The sequence below is a fragment of the Caenorhabditis elegans genome, chromosome II (genome assembly GCF_000002985.6).
Source record: "Caenorhabditis elegans chromosome II".
Lineage (NCBI taxonomy): Eukaryota > Metazoa > Nematoda > Chromadorea > Rhabditida > Rhabditidae > Caenorhabditis > Caenorhabditis elegans.
This window is the reverse complement of record NC_003280.10, coordinates 2,726,891-2,742,720: the sequence shown is the minus strand read 5'-3', so window position 1 is coordinate 2,742,720 and position 15,830 is coordinate 2,726,891. Positions and strand designations below refer to the sequence as shown.

Genomic DNA, 15,830 nt, shown 5'->3' with positions numbered 1-15,830 from the left:
CCATTTTTCTCTGAAAAAAACTAGATAACTACCTAAAAAATTACCTGAAAATTGCGTCAATTCGATGAAAAAAGGCTTCTCCCCGTGTACTCCTCTCGGACAAAATACCCAACTTTTCCAGGCTAATTTCCAAGTACCCATAAAACCTTTTTATTTAAAAATTCATGTGTACAAGTTTAATCAACATTATACCAATATTTTATTGGGTCCAGCTTTTACCAAAAAAGATTTTCGACACGCACTCTTAAAATTTTCTGTCTTTTTTCCACTTTTTTCCAATCTTTTTACCAAAAAACTTTTTGAGTAAAAATTCTCTCAACAGTTAGAAAAAATCGCAAAGTTCCAAAATTCCCGAATTTTCCAATTTCCAGCTCCAAAAATGCCGCCAAACCCCAGAAAACGTCCGGCGTGCCGATTCTGCTTCGCCCAGTCCACCACAATCTGGATGGTCAAGCAAAAAACCGAACGTCTAATTCTCCTAGTTATGGGTGTGATCCTAAACATGACTGTGATCAATCAGGCAGTGATGCTTATGGACAACGAGAACGCTTTCTACTGTCCGGTGCACTTTTTCTACGCGGCAAAGGTGCTGGACAAGATCATGAAGGTTCGGTCGGATGGTACAGTGTCGTCTGTCGGGCTGAGCATTTTGCAAGTGTTGGCCAACAAGGTTCTTGTGGATTTTGTCGAGAAGCGGTCGTTGTATTGGTCGCTGAGAAGATTCATGGCGTTGTACTCTGAAAGTTCGGAGCTGGTGAGTTGGAAAATTTGGGATTTTAAAGAACTTCAGCATGCTTCAGGAGTTCAACAAGACTGGCAAGCTGACGCGTGGGAGTTACCAACCATTTACGCTCGGCGATGTATCGTGAGTTTTGAAGGCCTTTTTTGTGGAATCTTCGGGAATCTCGGGTATTTTGCGGATTGGTTATAGGTCAACCAGTCAAAACTTTGTGCGGTGCCCGGAGATCAAATGGGAAGGGGACGCACTGACGCCACGTGTGAACGGCATAGACGGGGCCCAGCCCGCCGTTTCTGGGCCGCCTGGGACTGTTGGGCCATAGCCAGCTGCTGAACCGCCTTGGAGTGGCGGTCCGTCCCCGACTGCCGGGCCGCCTGGAGCTGTTGGTCCGGATCCATCTGCTGGGAAGCCTTGATCGCCTGGAAGTGTCGGCAGGTCCCCGACTGCCGGCCGTCCAGGAATGTCCGCCCGCCACTGGTTGTTGGGTCGCATGCAACTGTTAAGAGCCAAGCCCACGACCCAGTTAATGGGCCTAGGCCTCCATGCTTCCATCGTTTGGGCTGTCAGCGGTCTGATGCCCGTTTGGGCCGTCAGCTTTAAACATTTCAGTTCAAAAATCCTGCACTTTTTCCAGAATCCACTACTGCATCGAATGTCTCAGCCCAAAACCATTTGGCGAAATCCACTTCCTACGCGATCGCCTCCATAAGGTGGCCTTCGCAATCTACGCAGGCCCCTGCCTGCAGAAAATGCTTTCTGTGGAGCAGGCACACGCCGTTGTCGCCCTGCCGGAGATCCCTGTGTGCTCGTGCCATCTGTTCAAAATGGCATGTGTGCTGGACACTCTTGTGCCGAGGCTTCATCGAGTTCAGGAACGGAAAGAGTTCACCGAGTGCATGATGAACTGCTTTGGGAAGGGATGGATGTCGTCGCTGAAGGCGGTCTACGCGTTCAGGGATAAGTATATTGAGGAGAAGGTGAGTGATGGGGTTAACCTGGTCTCGCAGCGAAGTCCTCATCATCTATTTTTCAGCCTAACACCCACACTTGCAAGTTCTGCGGGCAAACCGATGGGAACGTGAAGGACGACCGCCAGCTGAATATCTCGGCACACCATGCCTGCTTCAAGAACCGGGTCTGCGACGTGCTCTGGCAACTCCGTTACGTCAAAAAAAGCACCAACGCCGCCGTCGAGGTCCATGTTCCGATGCCCGGCGAATTCGAGTTCTGGACCAACGGGATGTTGGACAGACTGCTCATCGAGATAAACCGCTACTTCCCGCAACAGGGGCAGCTGAGCAAAACCGAGCAGAGAGTGAATTGTATTGTGATGTTCGCGAGGTATTATTCGGAGAATGATGTTTGGGTGACAGAGACGAGGGAGGCCGAAGCTAGGCGATTGGAGGTGGATACCAGCCTGCTGAGCAGTCGATATGTCAAGTTTGAAGGGATGGAGGATCTGGTGCGTGGGTGCAAGTTTGGCGCGGATGAGAGCATTTATGTGAAGAAGCAGGTGGGACTAGTAGGCTTGGAAAGTTTAGATTTTGTTTTGTTTCAGGCTCCATCTCAGTTTTGTTGAGCAGACTACTTGTGCTGCTTCCCAGAATTTTTGCGCATTTTTGTTTTTTTTTCTTCAATTTTTTTGCTCAAATAAATTTTTTTCATAATTTTTCGAGCTTGAATTCCAAAATGCTAGACTGAAATTCCGATAGCTTTAAAATGAAGGTTTTAAAATTTTAACTGAAATTCTAGAAAGTTCAATTGTATATTCAAATATTTCTGACTGAAATCCTAGGTGTTACAGCAAAAAATTGAGGAAATTTCAGAGTTTTCCAGCAAAAAAGTGATATTTTGTCTCAAATCTGGGCATTTTCAATTCATTTTTTTGAGTTTTTTGGTCCAAAATCTTCAAGACTTGAGCTCAAAAATTTGAGTTAATACTTCAAAAGTTTGAACTGGAAACTCATTGTTTTCGGCCAAAGTTTCAACTATTTTTTGTGGAAAACCAAGCTGGAGTTCCTGAGTTTTCAGCTAAAATTTTAATGAATTTCAGATATTTCAGGCTAAAATTTCAAACGTTTTAACGGAAATTTCAGATTATTGAAGCTAGATTTTCAGAGTTTTCAGCTAGGTTTTCGATGTATTTCAGAGATTTTCAAGCTTAAATTTCAGATATTTGTGTATAGCCACAAAAAAAAACAATCTCGAAAAATTCTTATCAATCCTTCTTCTTTCCATTCACTTTTACTTATTTCGAATGATATGAACAAATGTAGGTTATCAGCAACGAGAAAGTGATTGCCTTAACTATTTAATCTTCAAAATATTATTCACCAGCTATGTTTAACTGGGCATTATTTATTGCACTTGCCATTTGCCCAAACCAATTGAATTCATGCATCCCGATTTTGCCAGACCCATTAGCTACCAAAATTGTAAAGCTTCCAACTACGTAAGTTGAACTTTTAAAATCTTTTTGAAACTTTGAACTTATAGACCGAAAAGTGCTCAAATGGACGCATTTCTTTATGAAACTTCTCAAAAGTTTGTTAAAAATTTTTTTTTTAAATGGTGAATCTTAGGCCTAGGCTCAGGCTTGGACTAAGGCTTAAATTTAAACTTAGGTTTAGACTCAGGTTTAGGCTTTGGCTTAGGCTAAAGCTTAGGCCTAGGTGTTGTCATATGCTTTAAATGGACCACTGTGACATGGAAAAATAGCAAAAGTTTTGCAATTTTATTTTCGAAATTTTGAACTGCTATTAAAAAAATTTCAAAAAACATTGGAGAATTTTCTTTAAAAAATTCGAGCACATTTTGGTCCATACAAAATACTTTTCAGGAAATGCACAACTTGTGGAACAACGACTAAACCAGTGCGCGTGAAGCCAGTGCTAACTACAACTCCGGGAGCAACAACTGTGACCACCACCACAGCTCCAACTACAACCAAGGCTCCGGATTGCACGACCACCACAGCTCCAACTACAACCAAGGCTCCGGATTGCACGACCTGCTCACAAGACATTCTTACCGATCCGATGCTCGCTAACGTCCATTGTGCCTCAACTGGAAGTACGGTAAATGGTTGTGCTACTCTCCAGATATTTTGTGAAAATATGGGTTGCGAGACGGCTGAGCTTTATGTAAGTTTTGAGAAAATGCTCGAATTTCTTATAAAAGCCTTCAGATTAGAAGTGAATCAGGCGTTGTTACCAGGACGGGCAGTAGTACTGGTAACGAAACCGATACTGAATTGCGCTGCCAAGCGGATGGGGTATGGCAGGATGGTGCAGCGTGAGTCTAGTTTATGAATATGTGTCTCAAATGTACAAGCTGACTGTTTTCAGGCAACGCGGCGTTGAAGTGACACTGAAGCTTGTAACACCATGCTGAGAATAATCTTGGGAATTTAATTCAGTTTTGCTATTTTATAATATAATAAAAACTTATAGACATCAATTCATTTTTATTGACCCTTCGCGTCTAAGGCTTCCATGTAAGGCAGGCGCGGTTGAAGGACCTTTTTCGACGCGGCCGACATTTTTCTGGTTTTTCGCCGCACTATAGAGGAGTTGAGGCTATCGGCGCGAGGCAGGCAGAGGTCGCGGCAAGCGTTTTAGCGCTTTTTAGGATTATTTTTAGGATTCTGGGGTTTTCAGCTGACATTTCAAATATCCAGATAACTCTCTGCGAGAGCAGAGAGCTACAGTGCTGAAAGGAGGCTGAGCCCCAGCCCCTCAGGAAAAAGCTCATACTCGCAGCCCTTCGCAGCACAGCTTCAGCCCAGTTCAGCCCTTCGCAGCCCTTTAGCAACATCAATCCAATTTATATTCAGTTTTATGAAAATTGGCACGGGACATCATTGAAACTGTGCTACTACGGGGCTGCGGGGGCTGCCCTATTTTTAGGTGATGCTTTTCAGAGCTAGAAGTTCCAAAGCATTAGGTTAGAGCTTCAGAAATTTTGAATTTTTGAACATTTATGCGGAAATTCTCGTTTTCAACTTCAATTCTAAATATGATATGTTGACAAAACAATTTTATAACCAACACTTATCATTTCTCGCTTTCCCTTTCATCTTCTCCCGAACGCCTGTCAAAAGTAGGTTATCATCCACAAAACAATGTGAATTGTCTATCCGGACACGATTACCACCACAATTGCAGTTCAGATTTTCTAAGAAAATTTTTTTTTAAGAACTCAAATTTTTTGAAAAGATCCTACAGGTTGGTCATCATTTCAGACATGCTTTGCAATGTAACAATGTTTTTTTTCAACACTTCATAAGAACTTAATTTGCAGAAAATGTCAACATTCAACATACATAATAAATTTCAATTGATATAATAATGTTAAAACCACCCCGAAACATTTCAATAACTTAAGAACCGCGATTTAAAAAAAGTCAACACAGAATATGTAAGATCAACGATCATTGGAAGCCCGTGGAGACATGGAAATCGGCGACGTCGACTGTGAGGACTGGGCTCCCGACACGCTGTTGAGCATCGCCAAAGCTCTACTGTAGTGGCTCCGTTCGAATTGATCTGGAAATTCAGGAATCGTTAAGATCTAAGTGGTGAGCCCAAACCTTTCAAATGACTGATATACTCTCTCGTCGGGTTCATCTCTGCGGGCTTTGACTTTTGGCGTTTCAGTTTTGTGGTGACCGCCAGGTCGGCGCAGGCGATTTCGATGATTTTCTGAAAAATTTGAGAAGCTAACTGATGGCTCTGAAGTAGGCCTTCCACGAAGGCGAGGCGCGAAAAGGGCACACCACGCCCGCCCTACTCCCGCACGCTCGCTCGCGCGCACTATCACACACTGTATACTGCGGCCGACGCTATGCGGGACCTCGCGCCACTTTAGCTGTGTGCAACAGAGAAGGGTGATCGTGTGTGGCGGCGGGCGGGGGTGTACCGTGTGGCGCGGAACCCTGAACGTGTCGGCTGCTTCCAAATAACTACCTTGTGCACTGGCACTGCTTATGGTTAGCGCACAACTATGATGTGCAGCCGTAAACACCGGAGTTCACGCCTAAATGCTCAGCGCAAAGAACGGCGACAAAGGCCGACTCACCACATAATCCATCGAATTCATAACCTGAATCTGCGGCACCGGCACCTGTGGATGTATCAGCGCAGATGAGGGAACCACCAGCCAACAACTCGACGGAAGCAGTCCCTGACTGAAATGCATGGATCCTTGCTGATTCATGCCTGTCGGCTCGATAGGCACGTGCACAGCCGGCGGACACTCCTTTTTCGCTTGCGCTGAGCAATTCGTTGGTATCATTTGGTGACTGTAAATTTGAGAATTGAAAGCCTGAGCGAGCTTCAAAAATAATAAAAATTTCCGGGAGAAATTGGAGAGTAGCTAGCTTCTAGGTATATAATTATTTCTAAACAAAACAAAATTATAGATTGCGGAGTTAAGAAGTTTTGAAAAAAAAGAAGAAGAAGTTTTGACGGAAAAGCGAGAAGCAGGTGAAAGTCTCATTCTGATTAGCTTTGTTTAAAATAATTTTTCGCCTCGGTTTGACGTCACAAGTAGCTCTGAAAAATGCACAAAGAGCACAAGAGTCATAAAATTCTGTACGCCCTTAGGGTTGCAGACAAACCGGTGGAGAGATGGCCGAGCGGTCCAAGGCGCTGGTTTAAGGCACCAGTCCCTTCGGGGGCGTGGGTTCGAATCCCACTCTCTTCAGTTCTTTTTTGTAGCTATTTTGCAGTGAAGCGTTGTGAAAATTTTGTGTTTGAAAGAATGTAGATTTGTTTGGGGCCGTCTAAGCCTTTTTATACTTTATTTGGCAGAATAGTATATTGAATATATGTGGAAAAATATTGTGCAAAAGATGGGAGACCTATATGTAAATGAAATGTGGCATGGGAATCGGGAATATAGATCTGATATTTTAGATCGATGATTAAAAAAAAGAAATTGAATATAGAAATAAGCGTAGCCGTTTTTGAGGTGAAATTCTAAGTTTGGACCCTGATTTAGACTAAAATGACACTTCGATGCACCATGTTTCTCGGACGTTATCTCCCATGTTTTACATTTTCCCCCTGTCGGCTAACCGCTCCGCTCCTGATGTGCCGCCGGCGGAGAGATGGCCGAGCGGTCCAAGGCGCTGGTTTAAGGCACCAGTCCCTTCGGGGGCGTGGGTTCGAATCCCACTCTCTTCAGTTCTTTTTTGTAGCTGATAACTCGTTATCTAGCCTACACAACTAATATTAGCAGGCTTATCTGTTCAGGTTTTCTCAAGGAAAAGTTTGAAATTCGAAAAGTTTGAGTCTCCCACAAGAGCCAGTCACTCATTTTGGCTATTAATTTTCAAATAAAAATTTGGGGGGACCCCTGGAGAGTTGAGCTCGTCAAGTAGCAGAGGGGGGAGCAACAAAAATTTGATAGAATTAGAGAAAAACCCCCGAGCACAAGAGAAGGCTCAAACAATAAAAGGTGTGGTGGTGTTTATGGTGCGCTGGCACACACATCTTCTCTTCTTCTTCGCGTTTTTTATGCTCATTTCAATTCATTTTTTGTTCGCTTCTTCTTCTTCTTACTCTTCGCTCATCTCTCTGCGTCTCTGCGCTCTCTCACCGGCCGCGGTTTCCTTGACGACGCGCTGGGCTCCAGCTAAGATGGGGAAGAAGAAGCTTTTGAGTATTTCTTTTTTTCCTTAGCTCCCCCCGGTTTTGTTGTTTAATTTTCGATTTGACCTAATTTCCAGCCAACTATGGAGAAATTTGGGAAGCTTGTGCACTATGTGCAGCACAAGATCTCCGGCACCTACACACAGATCAGCACTTTGGACCCGAACGAGACGGTCGTTAATCAGTAAGTTATTAGTAGAAAAATCGATGAAAAAAGAACAAAAAAAGATTTACCCAAAAACACAAAAAAAAAACGTTTTCAAAAAGGCTCCCGCCATATTCAAACGGTACTTGGCGCGCGCAGTGTTCGCCAGGGCGACCTCTCTCGATGTGTCTGCGTCTCTCCGTCTCTTGGCGCCTATCATCATCTGCCATTTGGTGCGTGTCAGTGTGTTTTTTCCTTCATTTTTTGTTTGTGGGGGGTTGGTGGTCAGTGAGTGGACGGACAAGTAGAGACGCAGACACATTGATGCCCTTTCCTTTGGAGGACGCCGGGGGAGGAAGCGATCAGTTAGGATGGAAATTTTAACTTTTGAAGATTAAACGGAAGGTTTTTGGAGTCTGGTAGGCCTGCGCAAGTTTCATGAAGCCTATTTCAATAGAAAAAAGTTTGAACTAGAAAAAAAGACGATCTGAAATTGTTTCAGGCCATTTTTTCATCAGTTTCTGAAAATTTGTCTTAGCCGTGTTTTTTTTTTCATGGGAACAATTTGATACATTTTCCAAAAAAAAATCTAAAATTTTTTGACGCGGCTTATAATTAGGCTTAGGCTTAGATTTAGACTTAGGCGTAGACATAGGCTTAGGCTGAGGCTTAGGCCTAGGCTTAGGCTTAGACTTAGGCTTTGGCTTTGGCTTAGGCTTAAGCTGAGGATTTGGATTAAGCTTATGCTGAGGCTTAGGCTTTGGCTCAACCCTAGATTTAGGCTTAGATTTAGGCTTAGGCTTAGGCTTACGGTCAAGCTCAAGCCCACTGTTTTTGAGGAAAAAATGACCTGAAACATTTCAGTTATAAGCTTCAAGAAAAAAGTGTGCCCTGATTTTGAGCGTCTTTGAAATCGAAAACCAAAACGAAAAAATTCCACTTTATTGCACCCTCTGAGGTTTTTATGACAATGGGAAGGACACACAGACTGGGACGCTTTTTTTTCATTGTACTTCGTGCAAAAAAATATTTATTGATACAAAAAAACACAAAAATTATTTGTTTCCCAACTGCTAGTAGTAGATAACTGGGCAAATCTGGAAAAAGTTTATGTTTTCTCAAATTTTGAAAATTAAGATTACCTCCGAATAAATCGACATTTGACCCGGGGTCAGCAGGCTTTTGAGCTCTCTGATTAAACTGCAAAGTGCATTTTTCAGATCTATCACTGGATTTGGCTCCGGGACAACGATTCCCTGAGCTTGGGCCTGAAAAATAGATCGGGATACTGTAGGGTTACTGTAGTGGTGATGTAGGATTACGGTAGTGGCTCTATAGAGTTACTGTAGGATGACTGTTAGGTTACTGTAGTGGTATTGTAGAATTACTGTAGTGCTGATGTAGGGTTACTGTAGTAGTACTGTATAGTTACTGTAATGGTACTCTAGGCTTACTGTAGTGATACTGGATTAATGTATTGGCAATGGAGGTCTACTGTTATGGTACTGTAGTGGTGATGTAGGGTTACTGTAGTGGTATTGTAGAATTACTGTAGTGTTGATGTAGGGTTACTGTAGTAGTACTGTATAGTTACTGTAATGATACTCTAGGCTTACTGTAGTGATACTGGATTGATGTATTGGCAATGGAGGTCTACTGTTATGGTACTGTAGGATTACTGTAGTGGTGATGTAGGGTTACTGTAGTGGTATTGTAGAATTACTGTAGTGCTGATGTAGGGTTACTGTAGTAGTACTGTATAGTTACTGTAATGATACTCTAGGCTTACTGTAGTGATACTGGATTAATGTATTGGCAATGGAGGTCTACTGTTATGGTACTGTAGGATTACTGTAGTGGTGATGTAGGGTTACTGTAGTGGTACCATAGAGCTACTGTAGGGTCATTGTTAGGTTACTGTAGTAGCGACGTAGAATTACTGTAGTGGTACTGTAGCATTACTGTAGTTGATTCCGACTACCATGATGGGTACTGTATGCTTGAACTCACCGAAGCACAGATAACACACAGAAATGCACAGAAAATAATGAAATTCATAGCGAAAATTTCAGTGTTTTGATAAAAATGAGCACTAGGCTCAACTTTATATGTACTAACTTTTTGCGAAAAATAACTCTAAAATTTTAATAAAAACATGTTTTTTTTTCAAAAACAAGGAGAACAATGAGAATTTGGTGAATAACATTATTCAAATCCACCGATAAAAACATGTTTTCCAAAATTTCCAGACTCCAACGATCCCGCTCCACCCACGGAAAGATCGCGAAGCCGATGGTCGGTCGTGCTGGCCACGTCGACACCGTGAACAACCTGACCGTAATCCGCGCCGGGATGATATTGTCAGGCGGGAAGGATGGACGGGCGGTCCTGACAAACACCGACAGTGGCGAGATCCATAATATGTGGTCCAACTCGTGCGAGATCAATAAGATCTGCTACCGTAACTTTATCGCCAAGCACTCACTGATTGCTGCGGGCAGGAATGGGACTCTGACCCATTGGATGTTCAACCACGAGCCTGGGGATCTTCCGAACGTGGTTTTCGATGGACACAAGTTCGGGGTGACCGGCGTTGTTAGTATTAATGGTGAGCATACTTTCTATAGGTTCTGCAAGAGTTTTCAATTTTAAATTTCAGAAAACCAATTTATGAGCGGATCCCGTGACTGTTCTGTGAAGATCTGGGATCTAGAATCCGCGAAATGTGTACGCACCCAGACCATCAATCGTAACCTCGTCACCCATATGGCCTACAACGGAAACTTGGTGGCTCAGACGTCGGAGGACAAGAGCGTCAGGTTGTGGGATCCGCGTAACGCGTCAGTGGTGACCGAATTCCCGCGAAAACGGCACATTCAGATGTTCTGCGAGTTTGACGGTGCGAATCGATTCTTCTCCTGCTCAAACGGGTTCAACAATGACGGGTGTGAGATTACGGTAAGACATTTGAAGCAGGGACCAGGAAAATGTCGGGCGCTGTACGGCACCTTTCATCGTAACTTTTGATCTTTTGACCCAGTATTCTAAATTGTAGCTGAGCCCATACCTGGTACCCCTTTTTGGGCTGAGGACTGATTATGAGGCGCCTAAATAAAGCTGACCAGCTTGTGAGCCGGATACTTAGACTAGCTGAGCATGATTGGTATCAAGTCAAAGTGTAGGTATAATTACGATCCTGAAGAGCAAGCTAGGATAATGTTTGGGCCAGACTGGCATAAGTCTGAGCCTAAGATTCGCAGAGTTCCTGGAATGCTAAGGTTCAGTTTCATTTGATCTAAAGCGCAGTCTTAATAGAACTTGTGAATGTTTCAGGCCGATTAATAAGCCCCTCTGTAATCCAAATTTTCCAGTCCTACGACGTCCGCAACCCCCGCCAGTCCAGAGAAGCCCGCGGTCACGAGGGCAACGTCACCTCGCTCTCCATAGTGCAAATGGACCAGACCAAGCGGCTCCTAGCTTCAGTCTCGGCTGACAGGCAGATCAGGCTATGGAAGATTGAAGAGGACGGGCAGGCTGGTGAGCTTAAAATCTGAAAATGAGCAAAATTTGTGAAACTCTGATTCCAGTGCTAAAACCAATCTGGAACGAGGACGTGCCACTGGAAGCGGATAATCTTCAAGTCTGCAGCTATCCGGATGGACAGTGAGTTCCTAAGGAACCTAGGGATCCTAAGAATCTTGAGATGAGAAAATCTAATTTTTTCAGCATAATTGTGTCGGGTGGCAAAGGCCGTCTCATCCACTATCAGGCGAAGCTCACGGCGCAGCGTGTCATCCTAGACGTCCAGCTCATCCAGCAGCACAGTATGGCCATGTCGGGAAGCTCCCACGCACTTCACTAATTTTTTTTGATCATCTGACATTTCTGTACACTTTGTAGATTTCTTTCCATCTCGCTCTGTGATCTCTTTTTCCGCGCCCTCACCCCCGTTCCTGTCTCCCCGTGTAATTTTGTACGAGCTGAGCCAATTTGGGCTCCGATTTTTCTTATCATCTTCTCCTATATGAATATTTGGAATATTTTGGTACATATATTAATGAATGAAAATTCTGGAATTTTTGAGTTCAGGCTTAGGCTCAGGATTAGGCTTAGGCATAGGCTTAGGCTTAGGCCTAGGTTTGGGCTTAGGCTTAGGCTTATGTCTCGGATTATGCTATTTTAGAGAAGTCTCTTTTTTGCATTACGGCAACTTTCTACAACTTTTTGACTTTTGAAAACTTCATCACAACAAAAAACTACAAATTCCGAATTCCCCAGAAAATGAAATTTCTAAAAAAAAAAGAGACAGGAAGAAGCCGCCGAGATAAAACGGCGAAAGACAAAAAGGTTCCGATTTGATTTGGGAGAGCAGGGAGGAGGGCTCACAGCTTCCATTCAATCAGTCTAAACAAAACAGAAGAAAGAAAAAGAGAGCTTTTGTTTTTGCAATTTTTCAACTTTTTTCTCGAAAATCATGCATCACAATACTTTTTTTTTCTTTAAAAAATTTCTTGCTAAGGACAGTATAAATTTCGACTGGGGAGGTCTGGCTACATAACTAATACTAATAAGGCTAATACTAATACTAATACTAATACTAATACTAATAACTAATAAGGCTAATAACTACTACGTAAGCTTCATGGAGTTTGCCAAAAGCTGTAAAATCTTGCAGACTGCCCCAGACTCAAGGACCTCGAGGAGGCTTCTGGGCCTGTAATGAGACTCTAGGGCCTGGCAAAGTTTTTTTAACTCTCGATGAGGCTCCTAGACTCTGCTCCGACCACTTTTGCTTAACTTGCCCAGCCTGACCACTACATTTCCCAAGTTACATTATCCAGGGGGAAATCCCTCTCATAAAAAATTCAAAAATCTCGGGGAATGTATTCCGAAAAGTACTACTCTCGTTGATTAGATTTCCGAATGTGGGTTCATTTTCATCCCTCCTCCTCCTCCTTTGCTAGAAAGGGTAGAGGTGGGAATTTCCTGAATTGTTAAATTTTCTGTTGCGTTTGGTTCAGATCTGTGTTGCCAGCCGGATATCGGGTTTGAATTATATTTTTGATTCAAAAAATGTACTCAATAGGTCAAACTGGTTTTCGTCTACACCCACCCTGCCTAGACCCCCATTTTGTCAACTTTTTTATAGAATAATTATGTATGGTTTGTTGTTTTTTTTGTCAGATTTTCATTGAATGTTCTTCAAAAGAAAAATTTCGATTTTTTTTTTCAGATATCTGTTTCCAAAAACAGGAATAGTCAAATAATTGCCAAAAATGAAGGAAGTTGCCACAAGTTATAGAAAAGTTATTCCATCCCTTTCTTACAACATAATTTTCGAAAAAATTATTTTGACACCGAATTTGTTTATTTTTCCAGTTGTGCAACTAATTCTTCTGTTTTTCAAAAGTTTTAAAGGCTTCTCAGATGTTTTTCGCAGTTAATATTTTTTGGCAATTTTGGCAATTTTTTTTGGCAATTTTTTGGCAAAAGCAACTTTTGGCAAATTTCGGCAGTTTCCATCAACTTTCGGCAACTTTTAACAATTTTTTGAAAATTTTTTGTCAATATTCCCCAATTTTAAAAGTTTCCTTGCATCATCTGATGATCCCAGAAGCACATATATTTTCTTAAAAAAAAAAAGAAACAAAAAAAATTGAAACACATGCTTCTCCTTTTTGTCTCTCAATTTTTCTTGTTGGTTTTTTTTTCTGCTGCCCCGTGTCGAGCCAATTGCCCTTTGCTCCGCGAGAGCACAAATTTGATAGAAGTTCATTTATCTTTTAGTCGCACACACAAAAACGGCAATTTTTCGGATTTTTCCATTTAATTTTTGATTTTGGTTGCCGAAAGTTGAAAGTTGCCGAAAATTGACGGACGTTGCTGAAATTTCAAAAAAAAAAACCTGCGAGCCTCTATTACACGTGGAGAGGGTCCTGTTACTACGAGAAAAAACTCAAAGATCTTGATAGAAGAGGTAACTGATACTCTAGAAAAAGGACTTTGATCGCGAGTTTTTTTTTTGAAAAGTACGGATTTTCGCCAGTTTCAGGCAAATTTTGACAAATTACGGGCAACTTTCGACAACTTTCGACTAACCCCGAAGAAATTTTCGGAAAATTTTGATACTTGTTGGTAGGGCTTCCATGTAGTTTTGAGCCAAAACTCCTGCCGCGCCCGCATTGCGTCTCACGCCGCCAGCCGCTTCTTCTGTCTAGTGTGATGCGGAGCCCGAAAAGTGTCGGGCGCTGTGAAGGTGGGCAGGTTTGATGCAGGCGTCCCTAGTAGCGCCCGACATATTTCGGTTTGGCCACTGACTGCAACTTTCGATAACCGTCGGCAATTACAAAAGCTTTCAGTAAAAGTTCGGCAACTTCTGACAACTTTCGGCAGATTTCTCGGTATTTTTGGTAATATTCAGCGATTTCCGATAATTTTCAAATCAGAACTCTTCTCGTTTTCTCTGAACCTCTCCCCCTCTCTCCCCGCACTCTATCAATTATCTTCTCATCATTTCTCAATCAGATTCCAAAAGTTGCTCCCAGTGTCCAGGGGCTCCGTGGCTCGTTGTATTCCCCTCCCCGGGCTTCTACTTCTATCTCTTACCCCCCTCCCCGCCGCTATCATCTTCTTATTGTCGATTGATCGATTTGTTAGTGTGTCTCGAGCTGCTGAGAGCAACAAGAAAAAGAGCATTTTTGCGACTTGTTTTATGATTTTCTTTCACATTGTCTGCTTACTTTTAGAATTTCACGCTGATTTTTTTCGCTGATTTTTTTTGCCACTTTAAAAAATATGTACGACTAAAAATTTTTTCACATGGTACAAAATGGCCAAAATGTTGTTGACTGTTTCCATATTCACAAAAAAAATTAGCAATTTTTTGCAACATAATTTAGCCAATATATGGGCGGAGACTAAACAGTTCTGCTTTAATTTTTTTGAACAAAATTTCCATTATGTAAATTCGCTTTTTGTTATGTTAAACTATCTCTACTCAAAATGCACATATATGTACTTTTTTTAAAATTTAATTTTCCTGAATTTCCAAAATAATTTAAAAAAAAAATTTTGTATACAAGTTTTGATATAAATTGACTACAAGTGGTCTTAAAAAACGTGACTACAATTTTATTTGAGACGCCAGTTGCCGGGTAATTTGTGAGCGTGAAGCTGACCAATAAAACAATTGGTTCTCAGAAAAATAGCTCCCAATTTTCTGGTTTATTTTTTTTAGAAATTTTAAATTCCCGCCAAAATGATATGTTCTAGGTATCACAATTAATCTCTGAAAATTTTAAAAATTAAAAAAAAGCTCTTCTCAAAAATAGTTCCAAAATAATATCGTTCCAAAATTTGAAAGAATTTCTATTTTTTGGCGCGAATTCAAAATTTTTTATAAAAATTGTATATTTTTAATAAGACATATTTTTTATAAGAAAAAAAACATAATTTTTTTGGTCGGTGTTTGAACATTTTAAAAATTGAATTTAATTTTTTGATGCGACTTCAAAAATATATTTAAAAAAATTTTATGATAAAAAATTGCTAAAATATTTAAATTTTAAGAAAATTTATTCCTGGGTGGGTATTTGAAATTTTAAGAAATTTATATTTTGACGGGAATTTGAAATTTATAAAAATATTTTTGGCGTAGATTTAATATTTTAAGAAAACACATTTTTGGATGGGAACCAAAATTTTTAAGACTAATTTTTTTAGCGGAAATTAAATTGTTTACTAAATATATCACTGGCGGTAATTTAAAATTTATAAAAAATATTTTTTTTGGCGGTAATTTGGAATTTTAAGGAGTATATTTTTGGAGAGAAAATAAAATACCCTAACAATTTTTCAAAAATCCAAATTTCTCTTTAAAAAATTGTTCAATTCAATTTGCCGAATAGCTTGACGAAATTTCCCCATTTTTTTCCAGATACCTGACTCATCGATTTTTTTTTTCAAAATCCCAATTTCAGGCGCGTCGATCAAAAATTCAACATTCTTCGCTCTTTTTTCCTGCTCCCAACTCTCCACAAAAAAAACTTTTTTCCCTCCTATATATATTTTGACACGTGTGCGTCATTTTTAAGATTGATCACACACGCTCAAGCCGAAAATTGGGGTAGATTGCGATGGGGGGAACAGTTGGCTGAGGGACGATGCTCTTCGCAAAGTGGCTCCGGGAGCTCTAGTCGAAATATTTTGATTTTGAGTGATGTGATGATGATAGGCACACACACATGTCGCGTAGCACTTTTTCCGGTTTTGTACAATTTTTTAGAATTTG

At 41.3% G+C, this 15,830-nt stretch overlaps 4 protein-coding genes and 4 non-coding genes across 8 annotated transcripts; 5 read left to right on the top strand and 3 right to left on the bottom strand.

Annotated features, from left to right (window-relative positions):
• The first annotated feature begins 369 nt into the window (after positions 1 to 369).
• Positions 370 to 2,399, top strand: T05A8.7 (CxC5 domain-containing protein). The gene is made up of 5 exons (NM_001306593.2): positions 370 to 754; positions 801 to 865; positions 1,374 to 1,716; positions 1,773 to 2,252; positions 2,298 to 2,399. Exons 1-5 carry the CDS (start codon positions 380 to 382, stop codon positions 2,316 to 2,318), a joined length of 1,284 nt encoding a protein of 427 aa, NP_001293522.1. The 5' UTR covers positions 370 to 379; the 3' UTR covers positions 2,319 to 2,399.
• A 602-nt stretch (positions 2,400 to 3,001) lies between these two features.
• On the top strand, positions 3,002 to 4,198 carry T05A8.6 (DUF281 domain-containing protein). The gene is made up of 5 exons (NM_061944.3): positions 3,002 to 3,191; positions 3,236 to 3,283; positions 3,579 to 3,882; positions 3,927 to 4,033; positions 4,087 to 4,198. The coding sequence occupies exons 1-5, from the start codon at positions 3,079 to 3,081 to the stop codon at positions 4,130 to 4,132; spliced, it is 618 nt and encodes a 205-aa protein (NP_494345.2). The 5' UTR covers positions 3,002 to 3,078; the 3' UTR covers positions 4,133 to 4,198.
• Positions 4,199 to 5,005: 807 nt separating this feature from the next.
• T05A8.8 (Mediator complex subunit 15) lies at positions 5,006 to 6,043 on the bottom strand. The gene is made up of 3 exons (NM_001027142.3): positions 5,819 to 6,043; positions 5,331 to 5,442; positions 5,006 to 5,286 (listed from the first exon to the last, which is right to left on the bottom strand). The coding sequence occupies exons 1-3, from the start codon at positions 6,032 to 6,034 to the stop codon at positions 5,165 to 5,167; spliced, it is 450 nt and encodes a 149-aa protein (NP_001022313.1). The 5' UTR covers positions 6,035 to 6,043; the 3' UTR covers positions 5,006 to 5,164.
• Positions 6,044 to 6,358: 315 nt separating this feature from the next.
• Positions 6,359 to 6,456, bottom strand: T05A8.10. Its single transcript, NR_050906.1, has one exon. It is a non-coding gene; the product is annotated as an Unclassified non-coding RNA T05A8.10 (non-coding RNA).
• On the top strand, positions 6,364 to 6,445 carry T05A8.t1. Its single transcript has one exon. It is a non-coding gene; the product is annotated as a tRNA-Leu (tRNA).
• A 384-nt stretch (positions 6,457 to 6,840) lies between the features above and the next one.
• On the bottom strand, positions 6,841 to 6,938 carry T05A8.9. Its single transcript, NR_050905.1, has one exon. It is a non-coding gene; the product is annotated as an Unclassified non-coding RNA T05A8.9 (non-coding RNA).
• T05A8.t2 lies at positions 6,846 to 6,927 on the top strand. The gene has a single exon. It is a non-coding gene; the product is annotated as a tRNA-Leu (tRNA).
• A 490-nt stretch (positions 6,939 to 7,428) lies between the features above and the next one.
• Positions 7,429 to 11,616, top strand: wdr-31 (WD_REPEATS_REGION domain-containing protein). Its single transcript, NM_061943.5, has 6 exons — positions 7,429 to 7,579; positions 9,790 to 10,148; positions 10,200 to 10,498; positions 10,912 to 11,077; positions 11,128 to 11,203; positions 11,267 to 11,616. The coding sequence occupies exons 1-6, from the start codon at positions 7,479 to 7,481 to the stop codon at positions 11,400 to 11,402; spliced, it is 1,137 nt and encodes a 378-aa protein (NP_494344.1). The 5' UTR covers positions 7,429 to 7,478; the 3' UTR covers positions 11,403 to 11,616.
• The last annotated feature ends 4,214 nt before the right edge of the window (positions 11,617 to 15,830 follow it).

Excerpts from the sequence above, each read along its gene's own strand:
- T05A8.7 (NM_001306593.2), top strand. The coding sequence starts at position 380 with ATGCCGCCAAACCCCAGAAAACGTCCGGCGTGCCGATTCTGCTTCGCC. Across the intron at positions 755-800 it reads ACTCTGAAAGTTCGGAGCTG|GAGTTCAACAAGACTGGCAA; the intron begins GTGAGTTGGAAA and ends AGCATGCTTCAG. Across the intron at positions 2,253-2,297 it reads GCATTTATGTGAAGAAGCAG|GCTCCATCTCAGTTTTGTTG; the intron begins GTGGGACTAGTA and ends GTTTTGTTTCAG.
- T05A8.6 (NM_061944.3), top strand. The coding sequence starts at position 3,079 with ATGTTTAACTGGGCATTATTTATTGCACTTGCCATTTGCCCAAACCAA. Across the intron at positions 3,192-3,235 it reads ATTGTAAAGCTTCCAACTAC|ACCGAAAAGTGCTCAAATGG; the intron begins GTAAGTTGAACT and ends TTGAACTTATAG. Across the intron at positions 3,883-3,926 it reads GCGAGACGGCTGAGCTTTAT|ATTAGAAGTGAATCAGGCGT; the intron begins GTAAGTTTTGAG and ends AAAAGCCTTCAG.
- T05A8.8 (NM_001027142.3), bottom strand. The coding sequence starts at position 6,034 with ATGATACCAACGAATTGCTCAGCGCAAGCGAAAAAGGAGTGTCCGCCG. Across the intron at positions 5,443-5,818 it reads TGAATTCGATGGATTATGTG|AAAATCATCGAAATCGCCTG; the intron begins GTGAGTCGGCCT and ends CAAATTTTTCAG. Across the intron at positions 5,287-5,330 it reads GTATATCAGTCATTTGAAAG|ATCAATTCGAACGGAGCCAC; the intron begins GTTTGGGCTCAC and ends CTGAATTTCCAG.
- wdr-31 (NM_061943.5), top strand. The coding sequence starts at position 7,479 with ATGGAGAAATTTGGGAAGCTTGTGCACTATGTGCAGCACAAGATCTCC. Across the intron at positions 10,149-10,199 it reads CGGCGTTGTTAGTATTAATG|AAAACCAATTTATGAGCGGA; the intron begins GTGAGCATACTT and ends TTTAAATTTCAG. Across the intron at positions 11,078-11,127 it reads TGAAGAGGACGGGCAGGCTG|TGCTAAAACCAATCTGGAAC; the intron begins GTGAGCTTAAAA and ends CTCTGATTCCAG.